Below are 14,575 nucleotides of genomic sequence, written 5' to 3' on the forward strand. Positions count from 1 at the left end.
TTTCTTAAGAGTCCTCTCTCCCTAAAACTCATTGTGATGATGTCCTTTAATGTGCACCTTCTTATGGTTTCTGGCAGAGTCACACTTGACTGGAGGGGTCTGGTCAGGCTAGGTCTCACAGTTTCATGTAGGGTGTGAAAGGCTATTAATCACCTCCACTTTTCTGAGTTTCAAACAGGTAAATGATAGGCGTACTATTCCTTTGGACTTTAAATGTAAAATCTGCTCAAATTTGGCAGCCAGCCATGCTGTGAAGTCACCCAAAACAAAATAATTATTTAGAATTTAAATCTTTGTATAGAATCCACTGCCTGCAACTACAAAGGCTCTTAAAGATAGCATTATGAAAGCCTGGAAAGCAAGACATTTTCCTGAAAATTTTTATCAGCAAAAACAGAAATACCAATAATATTCATAAATACTTCCCTAGTGTGGTACATATTATTTTTACGACTCTGTTAAAGAACAGAGCTGAGGCCAATAACAGACCAAGTGGTTATGCACTTACTCACAAAGAGGACCTGTAGGAAAAGAGTGCAGAAAATGGTATGGGCTGACTGTGTCTTTTTTCTGCAATATAGGATGCGTCCTTGGTTTGTAAAAGAGTCAGCTCATGCCAGGATGTCTGCAAAGCTCTACTAGTTGGGATAGCTATATGGATGTCCATCTGCATCCAGTTTGCATTGATTAGAAAATATTCTGCTGCAGCAGTATTGCATACAATGAACATCTGCACTAACAACTTATAATTTCCACAGTTCTCAACTTCAGTGATTTTGCATGGCAACACTGATTTTGCCTCAGATTTTTTGCTTCATCTTTCATAATATCTGTTATTTTGGGAGAGAATGATGAGTAGGTACAACTCAAATATAATGCAATACCTTGCAGCAGTAGGCATGTTATTCTGTACAAAACATATATTAATAAAGATTAAATTAATTTGTCAATGACCTAAGTGATTAATGCCAACTTAAAAGGCCCTTAGAGATTTTAGATATTTGGGTTTCTTTCTAATTCATCAGAGAATAGAATTCTAGCATTTTCATTAAAATTCCATGACAATAATTCTATGTACTTGTGACAAGGGCAGCTATAAAGCAAACCAACCCCATTAAAAGAATCAACAGAATATGTTTATATCTCTGTGTCAGAGTGAAAAGGAGTGTGTGTGTGTGTGTGTGTGTGTGTGTGTGTGTGTGTGTGTGTGTGTGTGTGTGTGTGTGTGTGTGCGCGCATGCATTTGTGTGCGTGCAAAACTTACTTGTAACAGTTCTTATTCTCTGAAATATTTACACATGCACTATGATGCAAAATTTATCAGCATAATCTGTGTGCTGCTTTAGATAGCTGTTATGCACCTACATGAAGAAATGCTGAAAGGTATACATTGATCTGCCTCTGCCGTGGTGGTATGGCAGTAGCGTTGTTACCTCACAGCAAGAGGTTCTCCCGTTTGATTCTCGGCTTGGCTTAGGAATGCCTTCTGTGTGGAGTCTGCATGTCCTCACCATGGTTGGGTAGCGTTCGAAAGACGTGTGCATAAATGGGCGTGCCTTCGTTGAAGGTTGGACATCGAGCTGGCACCTCGGCATTTCATAAAAATCTACTGCCAATCATTAGCGGACCGGAGTTCTGCTGTGGCGACCCCTTACTGGGAAAAGCCGAAAGACAAACAACAACATACATTAATCTGCCTGATAAAACTGACCAGATTATGCTTGTTTGCATCATATTCAGTTTGCATTTCATTACCTGTCGTACTTTTATAACTTAGCATCACATACATTAAAATAATTACTAACTGATCATGCCAGATAAAAAGACCAACTTACTGTGAACCACTACAAACTAGTGTAGGTTATAATATGTGTTGATGAATCATGAAATTACCAAGCTTAATATTTAGTTGTTTTTAGTTTGCTTAATAATAAATAGAAGAAGATGTTGTCGTGTCACTGTAAAATGAAATGCCATAGAACAGTACATGCTGTTGGTGGACTGGACACTCTAAATTGGCCCTAGGTGTGAGTGTGTGTGTGTGTGTGTGTGTGTGTGTGTGTGTGTGTGTGTGTGTGTGTGTGTGTGTGTGTGTGTGTGTGTGTGTGTGTGTGTGTGTGTGTGTGTGTGTGTGTGTGTGTGTGTGTGTGTGTGTGTGTGTGTGTGTGTGTGTGTGCATGCCTTCTGTGGAAAGTTGGGCGCTGAGCTGGCAACTCAATACTGTAGAACTCCACTGCCAATCGTTCTGGGGACCATTGTTCCACTGTGGCGACCCCTAACCAGAAAAAGCCAAAAGAAGAAAAAGAAGCTGTGCAAGACCAGTACTGGTTGTCATTAAAAAGCACTAGCAGATGCACTTTTTGTCTTCATACTCATAAAATGCAATGCTTTTGCACATCTTACTGGAACCCTACAGATGCCATTATATAAGCACATAAGCAGACAGCTTTATTCCCAGATGTGCTACTGTATCACAGCATCATTGTATGACATATTACTAGTACCAGGTCTGCAGTCTGACTGCATACATTTTCAAACTTTCTTTCTAAAAGCTCTGCTATTGGGCGGAATGGAAAACAGTGAAAAAAATTAAATTCTGATTTAAAGGTTATGACAACCAAATAATTACATATAACAAGGTAATGATATGCAAATAATGTTATAGAGAAGGAAAGAGGATTTTACAAAATCAGTTTCATAAAGGCAAATAATCAGAGCACATTTTACATACAACCTGAAAAATGTCTAGTTATTTTCTACCACTGAAGATGAAATTATGCAAGAAATATTTCTGATAGCAAGATCTTTGGCTGAGTAATACTTTAACTGTTAGTAGTCAAACCTTAAACGGACGCATTGAGACTTACTGGTAGCGTTATTGCAAACCGTAACAGTAGTAAAACAGCCTGTCCTGAAAGCACCTGCTGACAGACATACCAAAGCCCCCCTACACTGGTTTCAACAAGCAAATTTATCTCCTTACTCTCACCTATAAGTCTTAGGTGAAAAATCATGCGGTAAACTCATCCTTGGCTAGGATAATGTATTCTTACCTGGGACAGACACCTGAGACTGAAAGATTAAATATGTTTTGGAGAATTGTATTGAGCCCAGATGCCACATTGAGACAGCCAACTCTAAATGAATGCCCTGAGTAAACAATTAATGGGAGAAAATGCATCAAACTGCTGAGCTGCTAATCAAACATTTTTATGTTTTACTTTCAGGATTAAACAACCACAAGAAACATAGTCAGTAATAAAGTGATGATGAAAATCGAATGGGTCTTCTTGATGAGGGCTAAAGAATGAACAAAGCACTTTAGTGTGATGACTGCAGTAAATTTTACACTCTAATAATCATTGCTACAAGCACCACATAGATCATAAAGGTGCTAACAGTGGGGCTGCCCTTTTTTGCACAGAGGAAACATTATTAAAATTAACATTATTAACCACCTTTATCCCATTTTCTACATGGGGATAAGGTGTCATTGCAACTTTCAACATTTCTCTCTCATTTGAATGCCACATTCCTACCTTCTTTGACATTCATGCCTGACTGTCACATATCTTCTCTCACAAAATCCATCCACCTCTTTGCTAGACACCCTCACTTCCTCTTGCCTTTGTCCTGTCTCTCCCAAATCTTCTTCACCAGACTGTCTTCTGCTCTTCTGCATATGTGTCTGTACCACCATAATCTATTCTCTTTGGCCTTTTCTACAATTGGAGCTACTTTGGTTTTGCTCTTATATCTTCATTTCTTTGCCTGTCTCACAGTGTGCATCCTAACAAACATCTCAGGCACTTCACTTCAATCCCCTCTAGCTTCTCCAACTGCTCTGCCTTTACTGCCCAGGTTTCTGTACCATACAATACTCACACTACTGTTTTGTAAGCCTTACTTTTCAGCCTTTTTGGCATTTGTATGTCACACATTATCTCTGACACCCTTTGCCAATTGACTGCACTTCCATTTCTAACTCTTACCTCCACATTCAGATTTTCTTCCTTTTAGCCACCCCTCCCAGATACCTAAAGCTGTTAACCTGTTATACTATTTTCCTTTCTACCTGAGTTATGTGCTTCTCCTGATATCCCCCATTTGCTGCCATGACAACTGTCTTATCTGTACTCAATTATTTCTCGTGTGTCTTCAATTTTACATTCCAATCCCCTATTCTTTGCTGAAGTTCTTGCTCAGAGTCTACCTATAATATCATATCATCTGCATACAGCAACTTTTTTGACCTGTCCCTTCAGACCTGTTTGCTAACTTAGTCTATCACTGGTATTAACAGCAGAGGGCTCAGAGTTGAACTGCTGATGCACAGCCATTCCCACTGGTAACCCCTCTGTGAGACCAAACACTGTCCATACTTAATTCATTGGGTCCTTATAGCCTGCATTAATTCCACCGATGTTTCTGGGACTTCAAACCACTGCAGGACTGCTCAAATCAGCTTTCTTGGGACCTTGTCATATGCTTTCTCCAAGTGTATAAATGCCCAGTGGACTCTTTTCTCATCTCTACCTTATTCTCAAGGAACTTTACCACTGCAAACATTGTATGAGTTCACTGCATCCTGATATGAATCCAAACTGCTCATGACCCTTCTTACTTTCCAGTGCTCTCCATACTTATTTATCAGTCACCTGCTTCATAATGTTCATACAATGTGATAGAATTTATTATCTCTGTACTGCCCATAGTTGTGAATGTCCCCTTTGTTCTTGTACACTGGCAATAGTATGATTATTCTCCAGTCATCTGGGCTATGCATTTCTCTCCATACTGCGAACCTCAGGAGACATTTCTCCCTGTCTCACCCAACATCTTTAGCATATCTACTGTGACCTCATCTGAGCCTGTTGCTTTCCCTGACTTAATTTCCCATAGTGCTGTTCTTATTTTTTCTATGATGAGCTCTTCCTCTTCTTTCATTGTAGGCTAGTTCTGGAGGCAGAACAGCTTCTGTGGAGATTTCTTCATTCAGACGCTGCTGGAATTATCCCTCCATCTGACTTTTATATCCTGTGGACTGGTGAGCAGGTTGTTGCTAGCACCCCTTATGAATGGCGTTTGACTATCTTCTTTATCTTTCTGTCTTTGCCTTGCAACCAGATATAGTTTCCTTATGCCATCTACTGAGTCACTTTCCAGAAGCTGGTAGAATGCCTCTGATGCCTTGTTCTTTACTATTGCAACTCCTTTCTTAGCTTCTTTGTTGGCCGACTCATATTCCTGCCTAGTCTAGTCCTTCTTTTTATCTCCCACTTTTCCTGCACTCCTTCTTTCTTTTGATGACGTCCTAGACTTCTGCATTCCACTGCTAGTTTTCCTTATATACCTTAATTCCATACCTGGCTTAGTAGCATATTTGTTCTAAAGTCTTTACACATGATGTTTTGAGGTGCTGTCAGTCATCTTCAACTCCACCTCTTTCTTACTCTTCATGAGGGGCTAGAGCCCTGAATAATTCATTGAAATGTTGTGGTTTCTCTCCAGTCAACTTCCAGATCTTCAGCCTTGTCTCTGTTGATCTTAGAGCCTTCTCTGACCACTGCTTACAGGTGATTGTTATAACAAGTACTTTATAGATTCATAGGTTCATAGGACATTACTAGGCTAACTGCTTAAGAGCCCTACCAAACCAAGCCAATAAAACCAGATTTTACCCAATATATGGCCCCTAGAGGGAAGACAATGGCACAGGTTTGTGCCTATGCCTTGAGTATTTTATGGATTTCCCCTGTCTATAAGGGACATAGGCACTACCCCTGGAGTGAATCTGTGACCCCCCCCCCATACATTGATTCAGACTGCGTTTGAATAGGGCCAGGGAAAGGCTCTTTTTAACATGAATAAGTCTGTTCCAAAGAAGGGGAAACCTCTGTAGTACATATCTGTCTCTCCAGCATGTTTTGTTTGAGTCACAAACTAGATTAAGATCTCCAAATCTGGTGACCCTCATACTGTTTGTCTTGCAGATGTACAGCAGCTCCATCAGGGTTGGATTTGTGAGTGCCTTGCAGGTTAGACATAGGTCACCCCTTAATAATTAGTAGGAGACAGAGCAAAGGGATAAGACTTTTAGTCTTTCCGCACAGGACATATCGTTTACACCCTGTATTTTCTTTGTGAGGACCCCTGAGGTCACGTCAGCTGTTGTAAGTGCCTAGTCAAGTACATGGCAAATGTTGGATTGTACTTGATAATTGATCTAATGAGGGCTGAGTATAGCCGAATTATAACTTCCTTGGATGTGGATGCCATACCTTTACTTATAAACTGTGCCACATAGAAGGGATTCTTCTCCACTCTGGACACATGACGGTCAAAGTTCAGGCTAGTATCTGCCTGTGTATCTTGATCTCTCACCTCTGAGTCTACTCTTAGGGGTGTGGTATTAATGTTGTCATTTGCAGGGCCATTTGACTTCCCAAAGGGTAGGATAATACATTTTTTTCACATTTAGTTTTAGGCCATGGTTCTGGCACCAATCATTTGTCTGAGTTACACCCTCTTGAAGGATATCTACATCATTGGGGGATTCAAAGATTACTCCTGAGCTTTCAGTTGTCAGCAAACTTTGTCATCCAGAGGCCTACCACATTAGTCTTTACTTCAAAAACAGTTATTCCAAACAGGACTGATCCCAGGACTGAGTTTGGTTGCACACCAGTGGTAACTGGTCTCTTACTGAACCTGGATTCACCCACTTTAACCATATGTGTTTTGTCCATATGAGCCAACTGGCTTTCCATCTCTGATGTAGGGGTTTATGCCCACTTTTGTGAGTTTATTTATAATACCTGAGTGGGACTCCCTGTTGGGGGCCACCTGTCTCAATGGGGATGACTTTGCAATCAGTGATTCCACCCCAATGCCCTTTCCTTACTAGGAGGAAGTCTACCTGAGTTGAATGTTGGCCACTCTTGTATGTGAACTTGTGACCGTTTCTCTTGCTGAACCATGTGTGGGCTACCATCAGATCATTTGCCAGACAGAAGCCTAGTAAGCCGTCTCCTTCTTTATTCCTGTTACCCCACCCATGTGGACCCAGGAGTCCTCGTGTCCTCTTCTGTCTGTCCCTATATGAGTAGTCAGGTCCCCCCATTATCAACATCAGTTCATGCTGTCTTGCTTTATCTAGTAGATCCTGTAATTGCTGTCTGAATTTTTCTTCATTATCACAAACCTACTGTGAAGCATAGGCTGAGATTCTGAATACTGCCCTATCATTACACTGCAGTATGATTGCCATGAGTCTGTCACTAATTCTAATGACACCCCTCATTGTCTTCTGAAATCTCTCCCTCAACAGAATTGTCACACCATTTCTAGCCTGTCCTCCTCCTGAGGAGTACATTCTGGACCCCAAGTTAAATGGCTTTGCTGCACTGGCCTTCTATCTTGCCTCCCAGATACATAGGATGTTCAGCCTCCTCCTTACCATCTTGTCATCTACTCTGAAGCTCAATCATGTCAGATAATCTATACTGAGTGTAGTAATTCTTAGTTCATGTTTGTCAGCTTGACTGGATTTCAACAAAGCTAAGTGAGATAGCCAAGTTAGGCAACTGGCCACTGGCTTCCCAGTAGCTTACTCACCCAGGGCAGCTGGGCTTTATGGCAGGCACTGAGGAACATACTTGGAAAAATAAGGGGACATACACCCATTCCACTGTTAGTGTGGGCCCCTAGCATGGGTTGAAGTAGGCTGGGTCATCAGCCCACTTACCACCAGTAAATACCTGTACCCACTAGTCAACATTAGTTAACATGACCAAAACATCTACAGACATATTTTACATCAACGAGTGGCTAGCTCTGTCACTATACACAGTCTGTGATCCATGCTCTCCTATCTTGAGGATAATTGTTGATCTATTCAACTCTTCCCCCTGTAGGGCATCACCTGTGCTGCTGCCCAGAGGGGAAACATAAGTGTGCCCATACAAAGTTGTGGCACACTATATCAAAGGTCAGTGACCAGTCAGAGACAGCAAAAAAGGAATATGACCTCTGATCTTTGTTCTATTAGCTGGTCATTATGATCTAAACTTGATTCATGTCAGCAATGTCTATGGGTTTTTGGCTGAATCCTAATCTAAATCCTGTCATATAAGCACATATGTTCAGGAGTTTAGCCATCTGGTATATGGCAGCAAAATGGCAGTTATTCATACAATGAGTCAAAAAGATAAAAGTCTCTCAGAACCCTGACTGCTGAAACTTGCACACAATAGAATGCATTCTCCAGTGGACTATATCCTTACCATAAGGCACTGCAGCATCAGAGCTTGTTATGTTTACTTAAACACATAATGTTTTTGGATTCAGGGTATGCCTAGAACATCAGCTGTAACTGAAAAAAATCAGTTATTAAGACTGAATAAATACTTTTTTATTGACCGATTTTGGAAAGCTATAGCAGACTGGATTCTGACAATATCTGTAACAGCATTTCCAACAAGGCAAATGTTTAGGACAAGCCTGATATAATGTTAAATGTAAGAAAGAAGACGGTTTTCTAAACACTTAACATACTTTTTAGAAGACTGAGAAAAATACATTTCAGCAGCAACATAGTGCAAGTTTGCCTTGAACACATTACGAAGGCTAGCCTTGCAACCTAATTGAGTGCATAAAGGGCCTGGATCCAAACTACAGAAGGTCAGCATTCCCCAAGAGAGACAACCCTTACGAGGTCAAAGCTCTGAAAGGTTAAAGCTGAATTTAAAGGACAGTTTACAGTTTGGTATTGATCTATCACCAATTACCGAAAAACACTACTCAACTAAGAGTTCAACAAATTTAGCTAATTATTCCAGTAACTATAAAGAAAATGGAAAAGCACCTATACTCTGTTTTTTCAAGCACAGATAGACCCTCATAACTACTGATTAAAGTTGATTACTTGAAAATGTACCATTTATGATAACTGGTTCTAATTTTTAGCAAGAGCAAGGCTAATACAAGTCAAAAAGAACATTCCTACAGAAGATGCAGAAATCATGCAAATGATTTGTCACCATTATGTGTGTGTTTTTTGGGGGGGAGGGGGGCAGAGTCCTCAAGAAAACAAGTTTTCATAGTTTTTTTCCAAACACCGTTTCAAAGATGCAGGATTTTCAAAGAGGAATTTCGTTCAAAATATAACATATACAGCCATGATTTGACAAATTGTCCTAAACCTCCTAAAATGTACAACCTTGCCTTTCTTTGTTCAGAAAAATGAGCAGTCAGCAATTTCTATGGATAGGAATGTTGCCTTCTTTCAGGAAACTGTTAGCAGAAAACCATTTAATGACCCTGGTATAGTGTGCAGGACTACAGTCATCACCTTCTCTTACAGTGACACTGGCTAGCTGATCCCAAAGCATTGTCAAACAAGCAAGACAAGCCATATATATATTTTTAAAACAGGACTAAAACCACAGCCTAAATTCACTGTGAGTTTTTTCGGGTATATTTTGTGAATAAGGCCTGCTTTAATTTATTTATTTTATTTTTATTTTACATTTGTTAACCGGGGGTGTCTAACTGAGCCGAAAAGGCCCTTTTTCAGCAGTGGCCCGGAGAGAAAAGCTCCGCAGATACATTTAGATATTTAGACATGATAATTACACACAAATTACAACAGATGTTTTTACAGTGGTATGCAGCACATCAACAGTTACAGTGAAGAGAACAAACAAGAAAATATTAATTTAAAATTAAGGTAATTAATAGATTTGTGGTATACAGCTGAAATTTGGAACATAGGTAGAATACATAGATAGTACACGGGTACAGTACATACATTGTAATGTTCAGCTCAGTCTTATTTCCACCTGGAGTGACAGGCTGAAAGACACAGTAACACAAATTCATAACACACTTTCAGCTTCCAGTTCTTTTAACACACTAGAGTAAAACTCTGCTACAACCCATGTAAGTCTGTGCTCATTTAGTTGCCTGTAGGAACCAGTAGGGGTGGGGTAGGGCATAGCTGGCCTTAGACTTAGGCCAATTAGACAGCCACCTGGGGGCCGGTCACGTAGGGGCACTTTTCCAGTAAACTGAATGATGTAAACAGACCAAGAAGGGAAAAACGGGTAATGGGGGGGTGACACTATGAAGCCCTTTTGCCTAGGGCACCACTTGACCTAAGGCTGACCCTGGGGGAGGGGGTAAGAAAACCTTAATGAGACTAAACCTGCTTTCATGCCTTGAGGGGGTTGAGGAATGGGGAATAATGACCCTGGCACACTCTTGTGAAGACTAGGGATTGCATGGATGTGCTTTCTACAAAGGGAGCTGAGCTATGTTCACATGACACACACCGAGGCATGGATGTCAATCATGTGGCTCATTGCATGGATGATATAGGCCATGCAGATGGAAATGTAGGGACAGAACTCTTTAAACCAGCCTGGACAAGGAATGCTGGTGGCTCTCTGGCTCACAATCTCTTATGGCAAACTCATCTTTGCCAGTAAGTGGAGACTGGTGACCCTAGTCCAGTGGGATTAAACATATGGTAATGCCATATAGTAACTACAGCTCTGAGAAGAGCTGGAATTTAAAGTGAGTTTTGCTAATGCAGGGGAAGTCAGAACCCAGGTTAAAGGCCGATTTAAAGAAAACTTAAAATGTGCCCCTTTCATTGGCTGTACCAAAGCTTTTGATAACATGAGGTGCAGCCTACTATAAAACTTCCTTGTGTCTTCCACTTTCAGTTCCTAAAAAATTCTGTGGTATTCAAGCTACCTTGCTGATAGGTCCTTTGCTATTATGTCTAAAATGCATTGTCATCTTCTCATAAAATATCTTCAGGTATTCCACAAGCATATGTTTTAAGCCTCATTCTGTACTGCCTTTTCATTAACAACCTTTCACTTGATTTTATCCATTTTAAATATTCCTGCTGACGATCTTGTGATTTTCAAACACATCTTTTAACATTTTATATATATATATATATATATATATATATATATATATATATATATATATATATATATATATATACATAGGGCAAACCTCAAATAATACAGAGTAAATAACTTACACTACATGCTATGAAAACCAAATTCATGTTCTTTGGTATTCATATAAAAGTTAGTACCTTATCAAAACTTGTTAGACCCCTTAAGTACAACAAGCAAACCAATGAGCAAGTAAACTAAATTTACACCCCACGTTTTCTATATCACATCAATAATCTAAAGGCAAAAACAATAACTCAGTGTTACATGGCAGCCACATAATATCTCACTTTTATACACCTGAAGTTAGAGCTATAATAGAAAAAAATATTTTGCGGGCATAAGCAGACTTGTCTCCCACCTATTCATTAAAGGAAAAACCTGAATGACTCATGAATATTATCCAACAGAATTTGACAATTTCTTCTTCTTTCTCCCTGGACTCTATACTACAATGTTACCCTTAAATATGCAGTCTGGTTCCCAGTACAGCAGAATGCCGATCCACTCCTACTGACACTCACATATAAAATCCTCAAAAATAAACTAATACTTTTATCAAACTTGTCAACAAAACATACCTAATACCAGCTGTGTTCTACTTCATACAATAGTACAGTACAGCAGAGATCAGGTAATAACTAAATATCTACTGATTGTTCACACTTCTTAATCCCAAACTGTAAAACCAACTTCCCAAGTCCACAAGAGCATTATAAAATGCCACACATACAACAAATTCTGTTCAAATGTACTGCAAAAATCAGCTACACGATCATGATTTAGGTATCCTGTAATTGTATAACTCACCATAATCTACCTCCCACTCTTCCACCCAGCCCCTCTCAACTGCTCCTCATCTGGCAGTGTTCTGATTTTAATATCTGTTGTAATGTTTGTTCTGCTACTTTAACAGCTCTCATTTGTGGTTTTTGATTGGCTCTGTTGCTGAGCCAATGAGAGTGGATCTCATTAAAGTCAAAACAAAGTCAAAGCTATTTGGCCCACTGAATAGGCCATAGTACAGTACAGCCTGAAAAAAATAGCCAATAGTAAAATTAGCTTCTAGCTACCAGTGGATTTGGTCATTTTTTCTAGCTGCAATGTGCTATTGATCTGTTGAAGGGACCAGTACACAGAATGGCTAGAATACAAACTGGACTAGAAGAACAGTAGGTTTTCATTTTCATGTGTACTGCTCCATTTTTCTAGCAGCACTGTGTCATTCATCCATTCAGCAGATCAATAGCACAATGTATTTAAGAAAATGGACCAACAGCACAGTGCGGCTAGAAGCCTGGATTGTCAAATAGCTAGCACTATAACATGTTTGGTTGGTCAGTTCAGAGGAATAAAACTGTTTGCTACACTCTTATATTTTTTTCTCCTTTATACTCAAAAGAGGCATAATATTGTAGCAATGAGCTTGTAAAAGCTGTTTTCTACAGTCTTACAGTTGTTTTTTGTTTATAAAATCAGTAAAACTTTTTTTTTTCTCTTGATCTTCAACTTTGTGCTAAGATGGGTGCTCCTCTTCTGGACCATTTGCTACAATTTTCAGAGGATAATCTTATCATTTTTAGTGTTTATAGGATGAAAGGTATGCACACACACTGCTTTCACATGAGTCTTACAGAAAATACATCTTTCTTAACTTTTATAACTATTGTAAACAGTTAGCAATAGAATAGGGTATTAGCAACAATGCAATAGTCCATAATGTGATACTAATATTTTATTAGACACTCATATATCGATCATGCTTACTGAGTCTCACATCTACATTTGACCAAGCTAATTATCTGTCTGTTTATACTGACCCTTTTTGTGTTATGTGCACAATTTGTGCTAATTCAGACTGTGCAGAAATGGGCCCTGTTGGATCAGTACACTAATCTAGTGATCAGATTTAGTAATGTAAATAAATTAATTAAAAATAAATCTGACTAAATAAGGTATCCCTTGCCACAACAAATAGAGTATTTTCATTTACTTGAAGCATGCAGTGAGACCAAGGCTGTGAACAGTTTCAGGCTACATATGCTTGAATGCTTGTTGTAGTCTGTGGACTAGATCGTTAAAGCAGCTTCCCTGTCACGTCCCACGGGATGGAATAATAAACTGTTGCAGGGTATCTTTGTGACATCTCTAACAGCAGCTGGATTATTACCTTGACTCTGTAATGTAAGCACCTGCCTCTTTTGGGCAAAAATGAAAACATGATTCCGTACACCTTCTCCATAAGACATGAGTAACTCAAATTCAGGAGTCACTAAATGCAGACTGTAACTAAATATTGAACAAGCTGATGCTTCCATTCCTGAGAAACGTCTTACAATTAGTAATGTTGCATGTCAGTTAAGAAAACACAAACTTTCAGAAATGAACTCACCACTAGCAGTTGGTTTTACAAGGATGCAATTGGGATAGCAAGCTGCAAGATAGAATATATTATAATGGTTAGGTGGTTATTAGGATTATTGTACAAATATTGCACGTTATAGTTTACAGCCAATACTAAAAGCATAGTTTGTTAGCACTAAATATCGCGTATGCATATAAAGGTAAGTATTCATTACATTTGATGATAGGAACAAATTAATGTCCATGAGAATGCATGGAATTATGACAAATGTAAACAAGGGAGAAAGGGACCTGCACACAATTTTACAAAGTCCAATACACTGACAATAAGCTGTGTAAAATTGTTTTCATAAGACAAATAAACAAGATGAATCTTTTCTGCAGCGTCATCTCTTAAGTACACTAATGCATGTAGGCAAAAAACAATGGGACAAAATGGTTCCTTAAGGGATACTAAAGTATGTAACTAATGCATGGCAAGCACCAAGAAAACCAATAACCTGAATAAACATATTTTAATCTCAGTCTGACTTCTTCCATTCTACATCAATGAACAGTCCTTCTAAGTACTCATTAGTATTATGTTTTTCTAAGTTAAAAAAGAGATTGTTCTAAATGTATATGACAACTTATATTTCCAGTATAATGATAATTTATATTTCTGTCCTTAATGATCATTATATTTCACAACATTTTTTTATTATGTTGCTATGCAATTGAGACATAGAAAGTTTCAGATCTCTCATTTATTTGTATTTTTTTTAAACTTCCTTTTTAAAGACTTTATATTTAAATGCAGTCTTTGGTGAACCTGAAGGTACTTTAATTTTCAAGAGGACACATTAAAATCTTTGTTGTAATTAGCAAATATATGCTCACAGTGTGGCAATATTGTAAAGAAGAATCCATTCATTATTACAGATTTTCCACAGAAGGCATATTCAAATATCACATTTATGCATTAATAAAACAGATCAACTGCATTAAATGTGAAATAAAGATTCCATCTTGAATTTAAGAGCATTGTGACCTTGTTGTGTAAAAAAGCAATTTCCATGTAATGAAGTTACAACTTAACAAAACCAATGCAGTGAAGTCACAATTCAACAAAACCACCCTGGAGTTAGCAAAAGGACATTAACACTGGACAAGTAGCATACTTACATGGTACATCGTACCTATGCAAATCATGTATGGCAGTATTAGAACCTGTAATTATTCAACCTTCAGTC

The 14,575-nt window shown here is 38.8% G+C and overlaps 1 protein-coding gene across 5 annotated transcripts in view; it reads right to left on the reverse strand.

Moving 5' to 3' along the window:
* ADGRG6 (adhesion G protein-coupled receptor G6) overlaps nucleotides 1-14,575 on the reverse strand; it is a 1,156,656-nt gene that overhangs the window by 473,264 nt on the left and 668,817 nt on the right. For 3 of the 5 annotated variants that reach the window (XM_044058431.1, XM_044058672.1, XM_044058590.1), the window contains exon 5: nucleotides 13,372-13,413. The exons of the other annotated variants lie outside the window; for them this stretch is intronic. In XM_044058431.1, the coding sequence (XP_043914366.1) occupies nucleotides 13,372-13,413 (42 nt within the window). The remainder of the gene's footprint in view (nucleotides 1-13,371; nucleotides 13,414-14,575) is intronic. 5 annotated transcript variants of the gene reach the window in all.

This window comes from Protopterus annectens, chromosome 1.part0 (assembly GCF_019279795.1).
Source record: "Protopterus annectens isolate FY-2018-M chromosome 1.part0, PAN1.0, whole genome shotgun sequence".
Classification (NCBI taxonomy): domain Eukaryota; kingdom Metazoa; phylum Chordata; order Ceratodontiformes; family Protopteridae; genus Protopterus; species Protopterus annectens.